Genomic DNA, 18187 nt, shown 5'->3' with positions numbered 1-18187 from the left:
ATCATGTATTTTGTATAGTTATATGATGTTGTTAACATTGTGTCATTTTTTTGGTTTAGGAACTCCGTAACTTGGTGAAGGATAACCTTGCCAGATTTGGCCTTGGAATTATGGTTCGTAAAAAGCAGCCAAACTATGTGTGTCTGAGTCACGCCTCCTGTCGCTCTCCGTCTGGCAACAGTGGTAACCTCACAGAGATACCCAAACTGGTATTCAGTGCTAATCCATTACTGTTGACTTGTCTGAAACTTCCTGGAAACCGGCTCACTACGATCCCCGCCGAAACCTTCCGTAATCTGCCTCATCTGATCAAACTAGATCTGAGTAACAACTTCATTGAGGCCCTCTCAGACTCCATAGGACACTGTAAGGAACTTCTCTTCCTCAATGTGGAGGCTAACAACCTGGAAGATCTGCCCTCCAGCCTTGTCAACTGTACTCAGTTGTACCAGATACATATCAGCAATAACTGTTTTCAGGTGCTGCCCCCTGTGCTGGTTCAGATGACGGGGATACGGCGTCTGCTTGCCTGTAACTTGATGTTAACAGAACTCCCTGAAGATTTTGGAAACATGACTGGTTTGACATTCTTGTTGTTAAAAGGAAACTGTATCACACGACTACCAAAGAGCTTTGTTAAATTACAGAAGCTGAAGACATTGTCAATAACAGGTGTTAGATGGATACAGAACAAAGTCAATTACTTCCTCTCTAAGTCACACTTTGTTAGGTTTCTCCGGGAACGTGACATTGACAAGTGGGTAGGAGCCCAGCCTGAGGTAGGGGTACAAATATAATGATTTGAAACTTCTCAATTTTTCTAATAATATTTGAATGCATTTGATACCATTTCAGTTTTCCTGCCAAAGAGCCAGTGAGCTAATATTAATGATATTTCAGATTTTCCACAGTTAGTACATTACCTAGTCATTTTGGCTCAAGCCATAAAGTATCAGAATTTTGATATTAAGTAAAATCTTTTTTTTTAATATATTAAGATACCTGATGTAGTTTTCTACGAAGTTTAAGAGATTTGAAGTTTATAAAACTAAATGCCTTGAACTTCAGTCAAGGTCACCAAGATTAAATATGCTATAGTCTGTGACCTTGAGATTTGATAATTGCAGATTGTAATATAATCGTTTTACTTTGTTGTAGAAACTGTCGATGGATGACCTGTTTGAGCTGTTCGACTTAAACAACAGTAGTACACTTGACACTATGGAAATCTCTAAATTCAATGCCTTTCTGTTCAAACTCTTCCCACGGTTTGGCAGCAGCAGCCAAGAGCTTCCTGGTAAGACTTAACCTGTAAAAACATGTATAAATTACGTTATAATGTTTTAAGTGATGATAACTCCAAATCTCCCAATTTTCTCAAACAGTTGGTTTCCTGAAGAGACTCTGTAGATAATTACTGTCTCTTTATTTCAGATGACAACAGTCCCAGTTGGTTTCCTGAAGAGACTCTGTAGATAATTACTGTCTCTTTATTTCAGATGACAACAGTCCCAGTTGGTTTCCTTAAGAGACTCTGTAGATAATTACTGTCTCTTTATTTCAGAAGACAACAGTCCCAGTTGGTTTCCTGAAGAGACTCTGTAGATAATTACTGTCTCTTTATTTCAGATGACAACAGTCCCAGTTGGTTTCCTGAAATGACTCTGTAGATAATTACTGTCTCTTTATTTCAGAAGACAACAGTCCCAGTTGGTTTCCTGAAGAGACTCTGTAGATAATTACTGTCTCTTTATTTCAGATGACAACAGTCCCAGTTGGTTTCCTGAAGAGACTCTGTAGATAATTACTGTCTCTTTATTTCAGATGACAACAGTCCCAGTTGGTTTCAGAGACTGTAGATAATTACTGTCTCTTTATTTCAGATGACAACAGTCCCAGTTGGTTTCCTGAAGAGACTCTGTAGATAATTACTGTCTCTTTATTTCAGATGACAACAGTCCCAGTTGGTTTCCTGAAGAGACTCTGTAGATAATTACTGTCTCTTTATTTCAGATGACAACAGTCCCAGTTGGTTTCCTGAAGAGACTCTGTAGATAATTACTGTCTCTTTATTTCAGATGACAACAGTCCCAGTTGGTTTCCTGAAGAACTTTTTGCTCTGAGGAACCTTAGGGTATTGGACTTGTCATACCAGGCGATAGTACATGTTCCTCCTGAAATCAAGAAAATGGAAAACCTGAACACCTTAACCCTGAGTCACAACCCGTACCTGTTGTCTATCGCAGGAGAAGCTAGCCAGTGTCCACTCTCAAGTGAGTACCAGGTAGACCAGACTGCCCCCTTTCTTAACGAATATTCTAAAATTGTATTTCCATGAAGATTATCTGGAATTTTTCATTCACATCTAATCTGTTTAGAATTATTATGATGAACCTGTCAAGGTGAACAAAAAATCTCATTTGAAAGGAACACAAATTTTAGATACTTTTGATCACCTAACAAACAACATGCTACATTTTAAAGAATTTCAATTTCAAATTGTGGTGGAGGCTGCCATTTTGCCACAACATTCTCAATTTCTGATGTCATGTCATTCTTTACTGAAGTCAAGTCATGCTATGTCACAATGAATTGCCAGCCTATGAAAATTGCTCCAGGCTATACCAGTACTGCATTAGTGACATATGCAAATATATTACTTACTAGGCAAAGTCACTGGCTATCATGCAGATTACATGATCAGTTTTCTTTTCTAAGAATGTTGTGTTTAATTAGGTCACCTGAGACGAAGTCTCAAGTGACCTATTCTAATCGCCTTTAGTCCTTCATCGTCCGTCGTATGGCGATTAACAATTTACTTTCTCGACTTCTTCTCCAAAAGTACTGAACCAAATTAGTTGAAATTTTGCAGAAACTTTCCATAGCAAAAGGTCAACAAAATTGTGAATTATATGGTCCCAGCCCCTCAGGGGCCTGAGGGGTGGGGCCAAAAGGGGTCAAATAGTCTAAAAATTCAAAAATCTTCTTCTGAAATTCCAGAAATGGTAGAATCAAATACTCTTCAAACATTAAGGTCTTGAGGTCCTTTACAAAAATTGTGAATTATATGACCCTGGGGTCTCACGTTCCCCCCATGGGGAGGGGGTCAAGTTTACTATAGTTTATATAGGGAAAATACATTTTTGAGCATTATTTGGTCATTTGTTATAAGAAATAAGTCAAATGTTGTCAGAATTTTCAGTATGAGATGGCCATTGAATCCTATTAACAATATTTCAACGACTGACCCCCAGGGGCCTGAGGTGTGGGGCCAAAAGGGGTCAAATAGGCTTAAACTTCAAAAATCTTCTTCTGGAATTCCAGAAATGGCAGAATCAAATACTCTTCATAGATTGAAAGATCTCAAGGCCCTCTACAAAAATTGTGAATTATATGACCCTGGGGTCTCATGTTTCCCCCTGGGGAGGGGGTTAAGTTTACTATAGTTTATATAGGGAAAACACATTTTTGAGTATTATTTGATCATTTGTAATAGGAAATGAGTCAAATATTGTCAGAATTATCAGTATGAGATGGCCATTGAATCCTATTAACCAATTTTCCATTTCTGACCCCAAGGGGCCTTAGGGGCGGGGTCAAAAGGGGTCAAATAGGCTATAACTTAAAAAATCTTCTTCTGAAATTCCAGAAATGGTAGAATCAAATACTCTTCAAACATTGAAAGGTCTTGAGGACCTTTACAAAAATTGTGAATTATATGACCCTGGGGTCTCACGTTCCCCCCATGGGGAGGGAGTCAAGTTTACTATAGTTTATATAGGGAAAATACATTTTTGAGCATTATTTGGTCATTTGTTATAAGAAATAAGTCAAATGTTGTCAGAATTTTCAGTATGAGATGGCCATTGAATCCTATTAACATTTTTTCAACGACTGACCTCCAGGGGCCTGAGGGGTGGGGCCAAAAGGGGTCAAATAGTCTTAAACTTCAAAAATCTTCTTCTGGAATTCCAGAAATGGCAAAACCAAATACTCTTCATAGATTGAAAGGTCTCAAGGCCCTCTACAAAAAATGTGAATTATATGACCCTGGGGTCTCATGTTTTCCCCTGGGGAGGGTACAATAGTTTATATAGGAAAAACACATTTATGAACATTATTTGCTTATTTTTCATAGGAAATTAGTCAAACTGGGTTAGAATTATTAGCCTGGAATATCATTTTAACACTATATCCATATTGGTCCTGGCTAACCCCTAGGGACCAGAGGGGCAGGGCCAAAATTGGTCAAAATTGTTAAAATTTCAAAAATCTTCTTCTGAATTCACAGGTTTGATCGAACCAAATAATCTTCAGAGATTAAAAAGTGAAATTTATAAAATCACTGACACTGACTGACTTCTAGTTTGGTTTTGTTGTTTAACGTTGGCAAAGCAAATTGGAATTTTAAGCATAAGGTTTGGTAACATAATACACTAAATATCAAAATGAAAAACAAAAAAATAAAAATTCTAATACGAAGGTTCAACTTAAAATTTTATTCTAATTTGTAAACACTTTTTACAGATTTGAACCAAATTTGCAATGCTCTTTCAATATCAGCACTCAGGTGACCGTCAAGGCCTCTTGGGCCTCTTGTTTTCCATTATTTTTTAATCCTGTCTTGAAACTGTAGAATTGAGTCTTGAGGAATGCCCATTACTGAAGACCCCACCGAAGGAAATCCGAGACAGAGGGTTTAAGACAACTTATGCCTACCTAAACCGTCTGATGACAGGCTCTGTGGACTGTAAACGGACCAAGCTAATGCTCGTGGGGTTAGGAGGTGCAGGAAAAACAAGGTAAAATAAGAGGTGCAGGAAAAATAAGATAAAATAAGAGGTGCAGGAAAAATAAGGTAAAATAAGAGGTGCAGGAAAAATAAGATAAAATAAGAGGTGCAGGAAAAATAAGGTAAAATAAGAGGTGCAGGAAAAATAAGGTAAAATAAGAGGTGCAGGAAAAATAAGATAAAATAAGAGGTGCAGGAAAAATAAGGCAAGGAAGTAATATAAGTAGAAGGTGCGGAAAAGCAATGGAAGGAAATTATATCTGTTTAGTAGGAAGTGCAGGAAAAACAAGGCAAAAGAATATCAATTTATCATAAACATCAGAATTCAGAAACGCTAGCTAGCACAATAATCATGAGTTTGAAAACCATGTTCTGGTTTTGAATTGCCTAAATATTAAGAAACTTTACATTACAGTCTGGTGCGGACACTGATGTCCTCTGATGAGGAGTCACACCTTACAGGAGCAGACGCCATTACAGATGGTAAGTGTGTGTTATCATTTACTTAATAAATCAATAATTTTACTACCAATATTTTTTACCACATCCCTCATTTTAATGCCAATATTGATACTCTCAAAAATAACTATAAGTATGTAGCGGGATTAGGAGACTTTCAATAGAACCAATAGGCCAAATTGTACTGATAAATTTGGGTGCATGTAATAAAACTTTGTTTTCTTTTTCACGTGCCATTGATTTCTGCATTGATATATGATTATATGTGTTGTTTGTAGATGTTTGTTGCTTTCAAGTTAAAATTACATTTTATCAAGACCTGTCTGTGGGGTCTTAATCAATCAGAAAATGACAAAAGTCACATTCTTATAACATTTGCTGTTGTTGTTTTCAGGTATTGATATTTGTACCTGGGATGTAGATCATGGAGGACATCAGATATCATACAGTGTATGGGACTTTGCTGGCCAGACTGTCTACTACAACACACATCAGGTAATAATTAGTGGATGTCATAATAAAATAAAGGGGGCATCTCAAAGTTTATTACAACACACATCAAGTAATGGGTGTCAATATCAAGTAAAGGGATCATCTCAAAGTCTATTACAACATACATCAAGTATTGGGTGTCAATGTCAAGTAAAGGGAACATCTCAAAGTCTATTGCAACACACATCAGGTAATTAATGGATGTAATAATAAAATAAAGGGAACATCTCAAAGTCTATTATAACACACATCAAGTATTGGGTGTCAATGTCAAGTAAAGGGAACATCTCAAAGTCTATTACAACACACATCAAGTAATGGGTGTCAATGTCAAGTAAAGGGAACATCTCAAAGTCTATTACAACACACATCAAGTAATGGGTGTCAATGTCACGTGAAGGGAACATCTCAAAGACTACTACAACACACATCAGGTAATAAATGGATGTCATAATCAAATAAAGGGGACATCTCAAAGTCTATTACAACACACATCAAGTAATGGGTGTCAATGTCAAGTAAAGGGAACATCTCAAAGTCTACTACAACACACATCAGGTAATTAATGGATGTCATTTAAGCATACGTTGTCATATTTTTGACATGCATTGGTATGTAACATACATTGGGTGTTCTAGCATACCCAGTGGCACACGTTAGTTATTCTATAAACACACATCAAGTAATGGATGCCATAATCAAATAAAGGGACCATCTCAAAATATGTTATAACAAACAACAGGTAATGAATGTCAGGGTGAAGTCAAGGTAACATCTGTAATGGATATCATAGTTAAATTAGAGAACACCGCAAAGTGTGTTATAATGCTCAGAAAAGTCATTTAGTATCATTAACATCTCAAAGAAAGCTACATAAAACTTTAGAAATTAAAAATAATTCTATTATTATCCATGAGATTATGGCTGTGCTGCCCTGTTTCAGTTTTTCCTGTCTGATCGTGCTGTTTATTTGTTACTATGGAACACCAGACTTGGACATGAACATGCTGGTCTGAAGTTCTGGCTCAACTCTATTTCTGTTCACGCTCCCAAAGCCCCTATCTTTGTAGTGGGCACTCACAGTGACCAGGTAAGGTCTAAGTTTGTCAACTAGTAACTGAAGCTGTTTTGTTTCTGTGTTTATGAATCTCATACATAATCTTACCCAGAGCTCGAGTTGCCCTCTTCTACTTCTATAATAACGATTTGTAGCTCTTCTGCCTTTGGAAGCTCTTCCATCTATGCGGTGAAAGATCTTCTAAGAAGATTTCTTTTCTTAGAAGAGCCCAAATCGAGTTGAGCTCTGGTAAATTTTGATTTATTTTATTTCATTTATTTAATTTATTGTTATGTGCACTGCTGTGTTTATTATTTGTAGATGACGAAGATGGATTTACCTGTTGATGATATGCAGCTTAAATACCACCAGATTAATAGCTTTCACTTTGTCAGCTCCAAGACTGGTGATGTAAGTAACCATACTAGGGTTTCTGTGTCCATGTGTCGTTTGCTGTGGACATTCTATGATCAAAACTGATATTATGATTGCTAGAACTTTATGGATATTTCCACATATTAAGATTTCTTTCAGTAGAAAAGATTCAAAACTCATTTGAAAATTTGTATTGTTAATGCATTTGATTTCAGGGCATTTCAAACTTGAGAGAAACATTGTTTGAAACAACATTGCAACAAGATTACATGGGAGAAAAGATACCTCGAGTCTGGCTACAATTTGAATCCCTCATATATCAGTAAGTGTGTATCCTGTAGCTCTCCATCTTCGCGTAGATTAACACATGTCTTAACTCCAACCTTCTCTGTCACGCTGTGGATCTATGCACATGTCTAAATTCCAGTCTTCTCTTTCACCCTGTGGAATCACATTTATCAACTAAAACCTTTTCACCCTGTGGATTCACATGTCTAAACTCCAGTTTTCTCTTTCACCTTATGGATTCACATGTATCAACTCCAGCCTTTTCACCCTGTAGATTCACATGTCTAAACTCCAGTCTTCTCTTTCACTTTGTGGATTCACATGTATTAACTCCAGCCTTTTCACCCTGTGGATTTACATGTCTAAACTCCAGTTTTCTCTTTCACCCTGTGGATTCACATGTCTAAACTCCAGTTTTCTCTTTCACCTTGTGAATTCACATGTATCACCTCCAGTCTTCTCTTTCACCTTGTGGATTCACATGTCTAAACTCAAGTTTTCTCTTTCACCCTGTGGATTCACATGTATGAACTCCAGACTTCTCTTTCACTCTGTGGATTCACATGTATCAACTCCAGCCTTTTCACCTTGTGGATTCATATGTATCAACTCCAGCCTTTTCACCCTGTGGATTCACATGTATCAACTCCAGCCATTTCACCTTGTGGATTCATATGTATCAATTACAGCCTTTTCACCTTGTTGATTCACATATCAACTCCAGCCTTCTCTTCCATGCTGTGGATTCACATGTCTAAACTTCAGTCTTTTCTTTCACTTTGTGGATTCACATGTCTAAACTCCAGTCTTCTCTTTCACCCTGTGGATTTACATGTATCAACTCCAGCCATTTCACCTTGTGGATTCACATGTCTAAACTCCAGTCCTCTCTTTCACCTTGTGGATTCATATGTATCAACTCCAACCTTTTCACTCTGTGGATTTACATGTCTAAACTCCAGTCTTCTCTTTCACCCTGTGGATTCATATGTATCAACTGCAGCCTTTTCACCCTGTCGATTCACATGTCTAAACTCCAGTCTTCTCTTTCACCTTGTGGATTCACATGTATTAACTCCAGCCTTTTCACCCTGTGGATTTACATGTCTAAACTCCAGTCTTCTCTTTCACCTTGTGGATTCACATGTATCAACTGCAGCCTTTTCACCCTGTCGATTCACATGAATAAACTCCAGTCCTCTCTTTCACCTTGTGGATTCATATGTATCAACTCCAACCTTTTCACCCTGTGGATTTACATGTCTAAACTCCAGTCTTCTCTTTCACCCTGTGGATTCATATATATGTATCAACTGCAGCCTTTTCACCCTGTCGATTCACATGTCTAAACTCCAGTCTTCTCTTTCACCTTGTGGATTCACATGTATTAACTCCAGCCTTTTCACCCTGTGGATTTACATGTCTAAACTCCAGTCTTCTCTTTCACCTTGTGGATTCACATGTATCAACTGCAGCCTTTTCACCCTGTCGATTCACATGTCTAAACTCCAGTCTTCTCTTTCACCTTGTGGATTCACATGTATCAACTCCAGCCTTTTCACCCTGTGGATTTACATGTCTAAACTCCAGTCTTCTCTTTCACCTTGTAGATTCACATGTATTAACTCCAGCCTTTTCACCCTGTGGATTCACATGTCTAAACTCCAGTCTTCTCTTTCACCTTGTGGATTCACATGTATCAACTCCAGCCTTTTCACCCTGTGGATTTACATGTCTAAACTCCAGTCTTCTCTTTCACCCTGTGGATTCATATGTATCAACTGCAGCCTTTTCACCCTGTCGATTCACATGTCTAAACTCCAGTCTTCTCTTTCACCTTGTGGATTCACATGTCTAAACTCCAGTCTTCTCTTTCACCTTGTGGATTCACATGTATTAACTCCAGACTTTTCACCCTGTGGATTCACATTTTTAACCTCACCTCCATTGAGACTGAATGATATTTAAAGTTACCAGAGCCATATATGACGATACATTTCAAATGACAATACTGAATGATATTACAATATACGTTGATATGCTTACACAGAGGGAGAAAGAAGAATACCCATGTGATGACATATGAACAGGTGGAGAAGATAGCAGAAGAAACTGGCATAACAGATCCTTCAGAGGTAGGTTGTCTTTGTATTACTGGCCTTGGCAAATGTGTATCTGATTATGTTTTATTTGTTGTTATAGTTGTAAATATTATTGAATTCATACTGACTGAAAACCAAACTGTTCCATGTATTAATGATAATAATTTGAGATTTTATTTTTCTTGCTAAATTTTCTGTCCCGGTCAGGTGACCCAAGCCATCCAGTTCCTCCATGATCTGGGGTCAGTGCAGTACTTCCCTACAGAGTACCTTCGTGGTCATGTTGTGATCAACCCTCAGTGGATTGTTGATGTTATGGCTTGTGTGGTATCTGTCAAACAGGAGGTCATACAGGTAGGTGTTCCTCTATCATAAGGTAAGTGTTCCAGTATCATACAGGTAGGTGTTCCTGTATCATATAGGTGTTCCTCCATCATACAGGTAGGTCTTCCTCTATCATACAGGCAGGTGTTCCTCTATTACACAGGTAGGTGTTCCTGTATCATACAGGTAAATGTTTCTCCATCATACAGGTAGGTGTTCCTCTATCATACAGGTAGATGTTCCTCTATCATATAAGTAGGTTTTCTTGTATCATATAGGTAGGTGTTCCTATCACACAGGTAAGTATTCCTGTATAACACAGGAGGATGTTCCTGTATCATACAGGTAGGTGTTCCTATCACACAGGTAAGTGGTCCTGTATCATACAGGTAGGTGTTTCTCCATCATACAAGTGGGTGTTCCTGTATCATATAGGTAGATGTTCCTGTATCATACAGGTAGGTGTTCCTCCATCATACAGGTGGGTGTTCCTCAATCATACAGGTGGGTGTTCCTGTATCATACAGGTAGGTGTTTCTCCATAATACAGTTGGGTGTTCCTCCGTCATACAGGTAGAGGTTCCTCTATCATACATGTAGGTGTTCCTATATCATATAGGTAGGTGTTCCTGTATCATATAGGTAGGTGTTCCTCTATCATACAAATAGGTGTTCCTCTATCATACAGGTAGGGGTTTCTCCATCATACAGGTGAGTGTTCCTCTATCATACAGGTAGGTGTTCCTCCATCATACAGGTGGGTGTTCCTCTATCATACAGGTAGGTGTTCCTCTATCATACAGTTAGGTGTTTCTCCATCATACAGGTGGGTGTTCCTGTATCATATAGGTAGGTGTTCCTCCGTCATGCAGGCAGAAATTTCTCTATCATACATGTAGGTGTTCCTATATCATAAAGGTAGGTGTTCCTGTATCATATAGGTAGGTGTTCCTCTATCATACAGGTAGATGTTCCTCTATCATACAGGTAGGTGTTCCTCTATCATACAGGTAGGCGTTCCTCTATCATACAGTTAGGTGTTTCTCCATCATACAGGTGGGTGTTCCTGTATCATATAGGTAGGTGTTCCTCTATCATACAGGTAGATGTTCCTCTATCATACAGGTAGAGGTTCCTCTATCATACATGTAGGTGTTCCTGTATCATATAGGTAGGTGTTCCTCTATCATACAGGTAGATGTTCCTCTATCATACAAATAGGTGTTCCTCTATCATACAGGTATGTGTTCCTCTATCATACAGGCAGGGGTTTCTCCATCATACAGGTGGATGTTCCTGTGTCATATAGGTAGGTGTTCCTACGTCATCAGGTAGGTGTTCCTGTATTATACAGGTAGGTGTTCCTATATCATACAGGTAGGTGTTCCTATCACACAGGTAAGTGTTCCTGTATCATATAGGTAGGTGTTCCTCTATCATACAGGTAGGTGTTCCTATATCATAAAGGTAGGTGTTCCTGTATCATATAGGTAGGTGTTCCTCTATCATACAGGTAGATGTTCCTCTATCATACAGGTAGGTGTTCCTCATCATACAGGTAGGCGTTCCTCTATCATACAGGTAGGTGTTTCTCCATCATACAGTTTGTTTCTCTTCATACAGGTAGGTGTTCCTCTATCATACAGTTGGGTGTTCATACAGGTAGGGTTCCTCTATCATACGTAGGTGTTTCTCCATCATACAGTTGGGTGTTCCTCTGTCATACAGGTAGTTGTTCCTCTATCATACTGGTGGGTGTTCCTCTATCATACAGGTAGGTGTTCTTCTATCATACAGGTGGGTGTTCCTCTATCATACATGTAGGTGTTCCTCTATCATACAGTTAGGTGTTTCTCCATCATACAGGTGGGTGTTCCTGTATCATATAGGTAGGTGTTCCTCCGTCATGCAGGCAGAAATTTCTCTATCATACATGTAGGTGTTCCTATATCATAAAGGTAGGTATTCCTGTATCATATAGGTAGGTGTTCCTCTATCATACAGGTAGATGTTCCTCAATCATACAGGTAGGTGTTCCTCTATCATACAGGTAGGCGTTCCTCTATCATACAGTTAGGTGTTTCTCCATCATACAGGTGGGTGTTCCTGTATCATATAGGTAGGTGTTCCTCTATCATACAGGTAGATGTTCCTCTATCATACAGGTAGGTGTTCCTCTATCATACAGGTAGGCGTTCCTCTATCATACAGTTAGGTGTTTCTCCATCATACAGGTGGGTGTTCCTGTATCATATAGGTAGGTGTTCCTACGTCATGAGGTAGAAGTTCCTTTATCATACAGGTAGGTGTTCCTCTATTCATTCATCATAGAATTGTTTCTTTATAACACAAGTGTGCACTTCACATCATACAGGTAGGTGTTTCTCCATCATACAAGTGGGTGTTCCTGTATCATATAGGTAGATGTTCCTGTATCATACAGGTAGGTGTTCCTCTATTTATTCATCATAGAATTGTTTCTTTATAACACAGGTGTGCACTTCTCATCATACAGGTATGTGTGTTTCTTAATCATGCAGTTGTTTGATCCTTCATCATATAGGTATTTTTGTTCCTAAGTATCATATACGCACACTGTATTTATTATGAAACAATCCTTTATATGTTACTAAGACAGACTTTTACATTGTTTAGGATGGCCGACTGATGCATTCCAGTATTGAAACAGTTTGGTCAGAATACCACAAAATGGCCGACTGGTTACTGAAGCTTACTGAGGAGTTTGACCTCACCTTTCAGCTGGAGGGAGAGAACTGTAACATTGTACCTTGTCTCCTTCCGGAGAAACGACCCAATGTATGTACCAATGTTTACTTCATAATGAACCCTCCAGGCCATTATGCAACAATGTATATATACAGACATATTGGACAATTTTCTTATTCAATGTATACAGACATATTGGACAATTTTCTTATTCAATGTATACAGACATATTGGACAATTTTCTTATTCAATAATCTAAGATCTCAAAATTTGACTCACATTTAATTTTTTGATATTGAATTTCTTCAAATAAACAATTGCAATAAAAAGCATATGGAGCTCATTGTTTTGAGAAATGCTGTTTTTGTTGTTTGTAGTTTGAGTGGCCAGATATCAGCAAGGATGAGGACGTATTTGAGATGAAGATGGTGTACAAGTTTGATTATCTACCTGCTGGACTATTCAACAGAGGACAAGTAAATCTGATTTACTCTTGTTGGTTCCATTTCCATGTCAAAACAAAGATAAACATTATAACTGTTTGCTGGTGGTAATATCCACATTATTTAACCATGTCTCAATTTTTTACAATATATTGTAGCTTAATCACAATCCTAAATGTTACATTTAGGTGAGGCTTCATGGCTACTCAGAAGACTCCCTGATCTGGAAGAGGGGTTCCTATATAGAGAAGAATGGCCAGCTAGCTCTGATACAACAGGAGGAGTAAGTACATTTGGACTTGTTTTACCATTAGATTTACATGATGTAACTCACAGAGAATCAATTACTTTGGACATGTTAACTTTGCTATATTCGACTTTTATCTTATCTCTGTGAACTGAAATACCCGAATATAAAATAGAGAGAAATTGCCAGGTAAGATACATGCCAGATAAGATATCCTTGATAGCCCCAGACTGACAAATGGGCAAACATTTCTCCCCGTTCATGAGAATCACAGAAGAGAAAGGAAATTATATTTCTACAAAAGTAATCAACTAAAAAGTATAACTAACATGTACTGTACAGATTTAAATTGCAACAACTTGATGATTTGACACAAAACACAATTTCAGATAAAGAAAACTATTAATTAATCTGGAGCCCCCGGCATAAGTTTATTTCCATTCAGATGATGTATCTGGGTCCTAGCTATGATAGCATCCACATTGTATCACAGGGACTCTGAGCTGAGTGTAAAGTTACATAGTTCTAACCCCAATAACATTCACATTGTATTACAGGGACTCTGAGCTGAGTGTAAAGTTAGATGGTTCTAACCCCAATAACATCCACATTGTATTACAGGGACTCTGAGCTAAGTGTAAAGTTAGATGGTTCTAACCCCAATAACATTCACAGTGTATTACAGGGACTCTGAGCTGAGTGTAAAGTTAGATGGTTCTAACCCCAATAACATCCACATTGTATCACAGGGATTCTGAGCTGAGTGTAAAGTGTAAAGTTAGATGGTTCTAACCCCAACAACATCCACATTGTATTACAGGGACTCTGAGCTGAGTGTAAAGTTAGATGGTTCTAACCCCAATAACATCCACATTGTAATACAGGGACTTTGAGCTGAGTGTAAAGTTAGATGGTTCTAACCCCAATAACATTCACAGTGTATTACAGGGACTCTGAGCTGAGTGTAAAGTTAGATGGTTCTAACCCCAATAACATCCACAGTGTATTATAGGAACTCTGAGCTGAGTGTAAAGTTAGATGGTTCTAACCCCAATAACATCCACATTGTATTACAGGGACTTTGAGCTGAGTGTAAAGTTAGATGGTTCTAACCCCAATAACATCCACATTGTATCACAGGGACTCTGAGCTGAGTGTAAAGTTAGATGGGTTCTAACCCCAATAACATCCACATTGTATTACAGGGACTTTGAACTGAGTGTAAAGTTAGATGGTTCTAACCCCAATAACATCCACATTGTATCACAGGGACTCTGAACTGAGTGTAAAGTTAGATGGTTCTAACCCCAATAACATCCACATTGTATCACAGGGACTCTGAGCCGAGTGTAAAGTTAGATGGTTCTAACCCCAATAACATCCACATTGTATTACAGGGACTTTGAGCTGAGTGTAAAGTTAGATGGTTCTAACCCCAATAACATCCACATTGTATTACAAGGACTCTGAGCTGAGTGTAAAGTTAGATGGTTCTAACCCCAATAACATCCACATTGTATTACAGGGACTCTGAGCTGAGTGTAAAGTTAGATGGTTCTAACCCCAATAACATCCACATTGTATTACAGGGACTCTGAGCTGAGTGTAAAGTAAGATGGTTCTAACCCCAATAACGTCCACATTGTATCACAGGGATTCTGAGCTAAGTGAAAAGTTGGATGGTTCTAACCCCAATAACATCCACATTGTATTACAAGGGATCTGAGCTGAGTGTAAAGTTAGATGGTTCTAACCCCAATAACATCCACATTGTATTACAGGGACTCTGAGCTGAGTGTAAAGTTAGATGGTTCTAACCCAATAACATCCACATTGTATTAACAGGGACTCTCTGAGCTGAGTGTAAAGTTAGATGGTTCTAACCCAATAACATCCACATTGTATTACAGGGACTCTGAGCTGAGTGTAAAGTTAGATGGTTCTAACCCCAATAACATCCACATTGTATCACAGGGACTCTGAGCTGAGTGTAAAGTTAGATGGTTCTAACCCCAATAACATCCACATTGTATCACAGGGACTCTGAGCTGAGTGTAAAGTTAGATGGTTCTAACCCCAATAACATCCACATTGTATCACAAGGCTCTGAGCTGAGTGTAAAGTTAGATGGTTCTAACCCCAATAACATCCACATTGTATTACAGGGACTCTGAGCTGAGTGTAAAGTTAGATGGTTCTAACCCCAATAACATCCACATTGTATCACAGGGACTCTGAGCTGAGTGTAAAGTTAGATGGTTCTAACCCCAATAACATCCACATTGTATCACAGGGACTCTGAGCTGAGTGTAAAGTTAGATGGTTCTAACCCCAATAACATCCACATTGTATCACAGGGACTCTGAGCTGAGTGTAAAGTTAGATGGTTCTAACCCCAATAACATCCACATTGTATCACAGGGACTCTGAGCTGAGTGTAAAGTTAGATGGTTCTAACCCCAATAACATCCACATTGTATTACAGGGACTCTGAACTGAGTGTAAAGTTAGATGGTTCTAACCCCAATAACATCCACATTGTATCACAGGGACTCTGAGCTGAGTGTAAAGTTAGATGGTTCTAACCCCAATAACATCCACATTGTATTACAGGGACTCTGAGCTGAGTGTAAAGTTAGATGGTTCTAACCCCAATAACATCCACATTGTATTACAGGGACTCTGAGCTGAGTGTAAAGTTAGATGGTTCTAACCCCAATAACATCCACATTGTATTACAGGGACTCTGAGCTGAGTGTAAAGTTAGATGGTTCTAACCCCAATAACATCCACATTGTATTACAGGGACTCTGAGCTGAGTGTAAAGTTAGATGGTTCTAACCCCAATAACATCCACATTGTATTACAGGGACTCTGAGCTGAGTGTAAAGTTAGATGGTTCTAACCCCAATAACATCCACATTGTATTACAGGGACTCTGAGCTGAGTGTAAAGTTAGATGGTTCTAACCCCAATAACATCCACATTGTATTACAGGGACTCTGAGCTGAGTGTGAAGTTAGATGGTTCTAACCCCAATAACATCCACATTGTATTACAGGGACTCTGAGCTGAGTGTGAAGGTACAGGGCCCTAACCCCAATAACATCCACATTGTATTACAGGGACTCTGAGCTGAGTGTGAAGGTACAGGGCCCTAACCCCAATAACATCCACATTGTATTACAGGGACTCTGAGCTGAGTGTGAAGGTACAGGGCCCTAACCCCAATAACATCCACATTGTATTACAGGGACTCTGAGCTGAGTGTGAAGGTACAGGGCCCTAACCCCAATAACATCCACATTGTATTACAGGGACTCTGAGCTGAGTGTGAAGGTACAGGGCCCTAACCCCAATAACATCCACATTGTATTACAGGGACTCTGAGCTGAGTGTGAAGGTACAGGGCCCTAACCCCAATAACATCCACATTGTATTACAGGGACTCTGAGCTGAGTGTGAAGGTACAGGGCCCTAACCCCAATAACATCCACATTGTATTACAGGGACTCTGAGCTGAGTGTGAAGGTACAGGGCCCTAACCCCAATAACATCCACATTGTATTACAGGGACTCTGAGCTGAGTGTGAAGGTACAGGGCCCTAACCCCATATAACATCCACATTGTATTACAGGGACTCTGAGCTGAGTGTGAAGGTACAGGGCCCTAACCCCAATAACATCCACATTGTATTACAGGGACTCTGAGCTGAGTGTGAAGGTACAGGGCCCTAACCCCAATAACATCCACATTGTATTACAGGGACTCTGAGCTGAGTGTGAAGGTACAGGGCCCTAACCCCAATAACATCCACATTGTATTACAGGGACTCTGAGCTGAGTGTGAAGGTACAGGGCCCTAACCCCAATAACATCCACATTGTATTACAGGGACTCTGAGCTGAGTGTGAAGGTACATAAACTTGAAAACCTTGGTGTTTGAACTACTTTCCCCCATAAAACGTCGTTTCTACAAAGGAACCAACGTCGGTGCCGGACGGTACCCGATATGCGCGAGTAAAACTTCCCCCAACCCTGAAGTCTCTACCATACACCATGAAATTCGGAAATGAGTACCATCGTGTAATCCATGACAATCAATTGAAGGTGTGCTCTCTTTGTTACTCTGATGAACATTTATTCAAAGACTGCCCTCAATTTGTTTGTTTCACCTGTGGTGGCCAGGGGCATTTCCGCAGAGCTTGTAAAACTCAACCGTGTGTTCGCTGCGGAGAGGTCAGGTACGCGTGTGATTGTGCGCGAGCAGTCAGGCATATCGATATACTCTGTGACCAATGTGGCAGGTATGATTGCTTGTGTTTTGACACGGGGGCTAACCAGAGTGACACAAATTCTGTTGTTGGTAGTGTTCATACTAGCGATGATATGTCTGTCGATGGTAAGTCTGCTGGTGAGAAGGAGGATGGTGGAGATGATGTTGATGAAGAGGAGGTAGATGGTGGTAGTGGTGATGATGATGATGATCAGGATGAGTGTGGTGAAGATGATGGTGAGAATACACTTACTTTGGAGGAACCGTCGGTAGGTGATACCGAGAGCTCTGTGATTCAGGGTAATGTGTCGTGGAGTGAGGATGTTAGTGATGGCGCTGAATCAGTTAACGGTGCGTGTGCCGGAGCTACGTTCGATCATTCTCCCACGTATGGGGATGTGTTTCCTTTAAATGCCAGTGAACAGTCTCCAGGGGGGAAATTCTGGGATAAGGGGGAGACAGAGGAGGAGGTGGACGAAGTCGTGATTAGAGAAAAGCAGGAGTTAGGGAAAGAACACAATATTCTTAAAAGTAAAGTAGGGAAGTCTGGTGTAAGGAAACACAGAAAGAAGAAGTCTAAAAAAGTTAAAAGTGTTTCGAAATGA

At 39.3% G+C, this 18187-nt stretch overlaps 1 protein-coding gene across 1 annotated transcript in view; it reads left to right on the top strand.

The window, feature by feature from the left end:
* LOC138319768 (uncharacterized) overlaps positions 1-18187 on the top strand; it is an 86289-nt gene extending 68102 nt beyond the window's left edge. Inside the window, 16 exon segments of the mRNA XM_069262902.1 lie at positions 60-779; positions 1159-1297; positions 2079-2273; positions 4637-4802; positions 5208-5275; positions 5646-5746; positions 6687-6833; positions 7122-7211; positions 7391-7497; positions 9514-9598; positions 9773-9919; positions 12545-12706; positions 12994-13092; positions 13248-13342; positions 16368-16422; positions 17288-18187. Of these exon segments, the coding sequence (XP_069119003.1) occupies positions 60-779; positions 1159-1297; positions 2079-2273; positions 4637-4802; positions 5208-5275; positions 5646-5746; positions 6687-6833; positions 7122-7211; positions 7391-7497; positions 9514-9598; positions 9773-9919; positions 12545-12706; positions 12994-13092; positions 13248-13342; positions 16368-16422; positions 17288-18187 (3276 nt within the window).

This window comes from Argopecten irradians, chromosome 3, assembly GCF_041381155.1.
Source record: "Argopecten irradians isolate NY chromosome 3, Ai_NY, whole genome shotgun sequence".
NCBI classification, from domain to species: Eukaryota; Metazoa; Mollusca; class Bivalvia; order Pectinida; family Pectinidae; genus Argopecten; species Argopecten irradians.
Note: the sequence above shows the minus strand (reverse complement) of the source record. Positions and strands in the feature narration are given on the sequence as shown.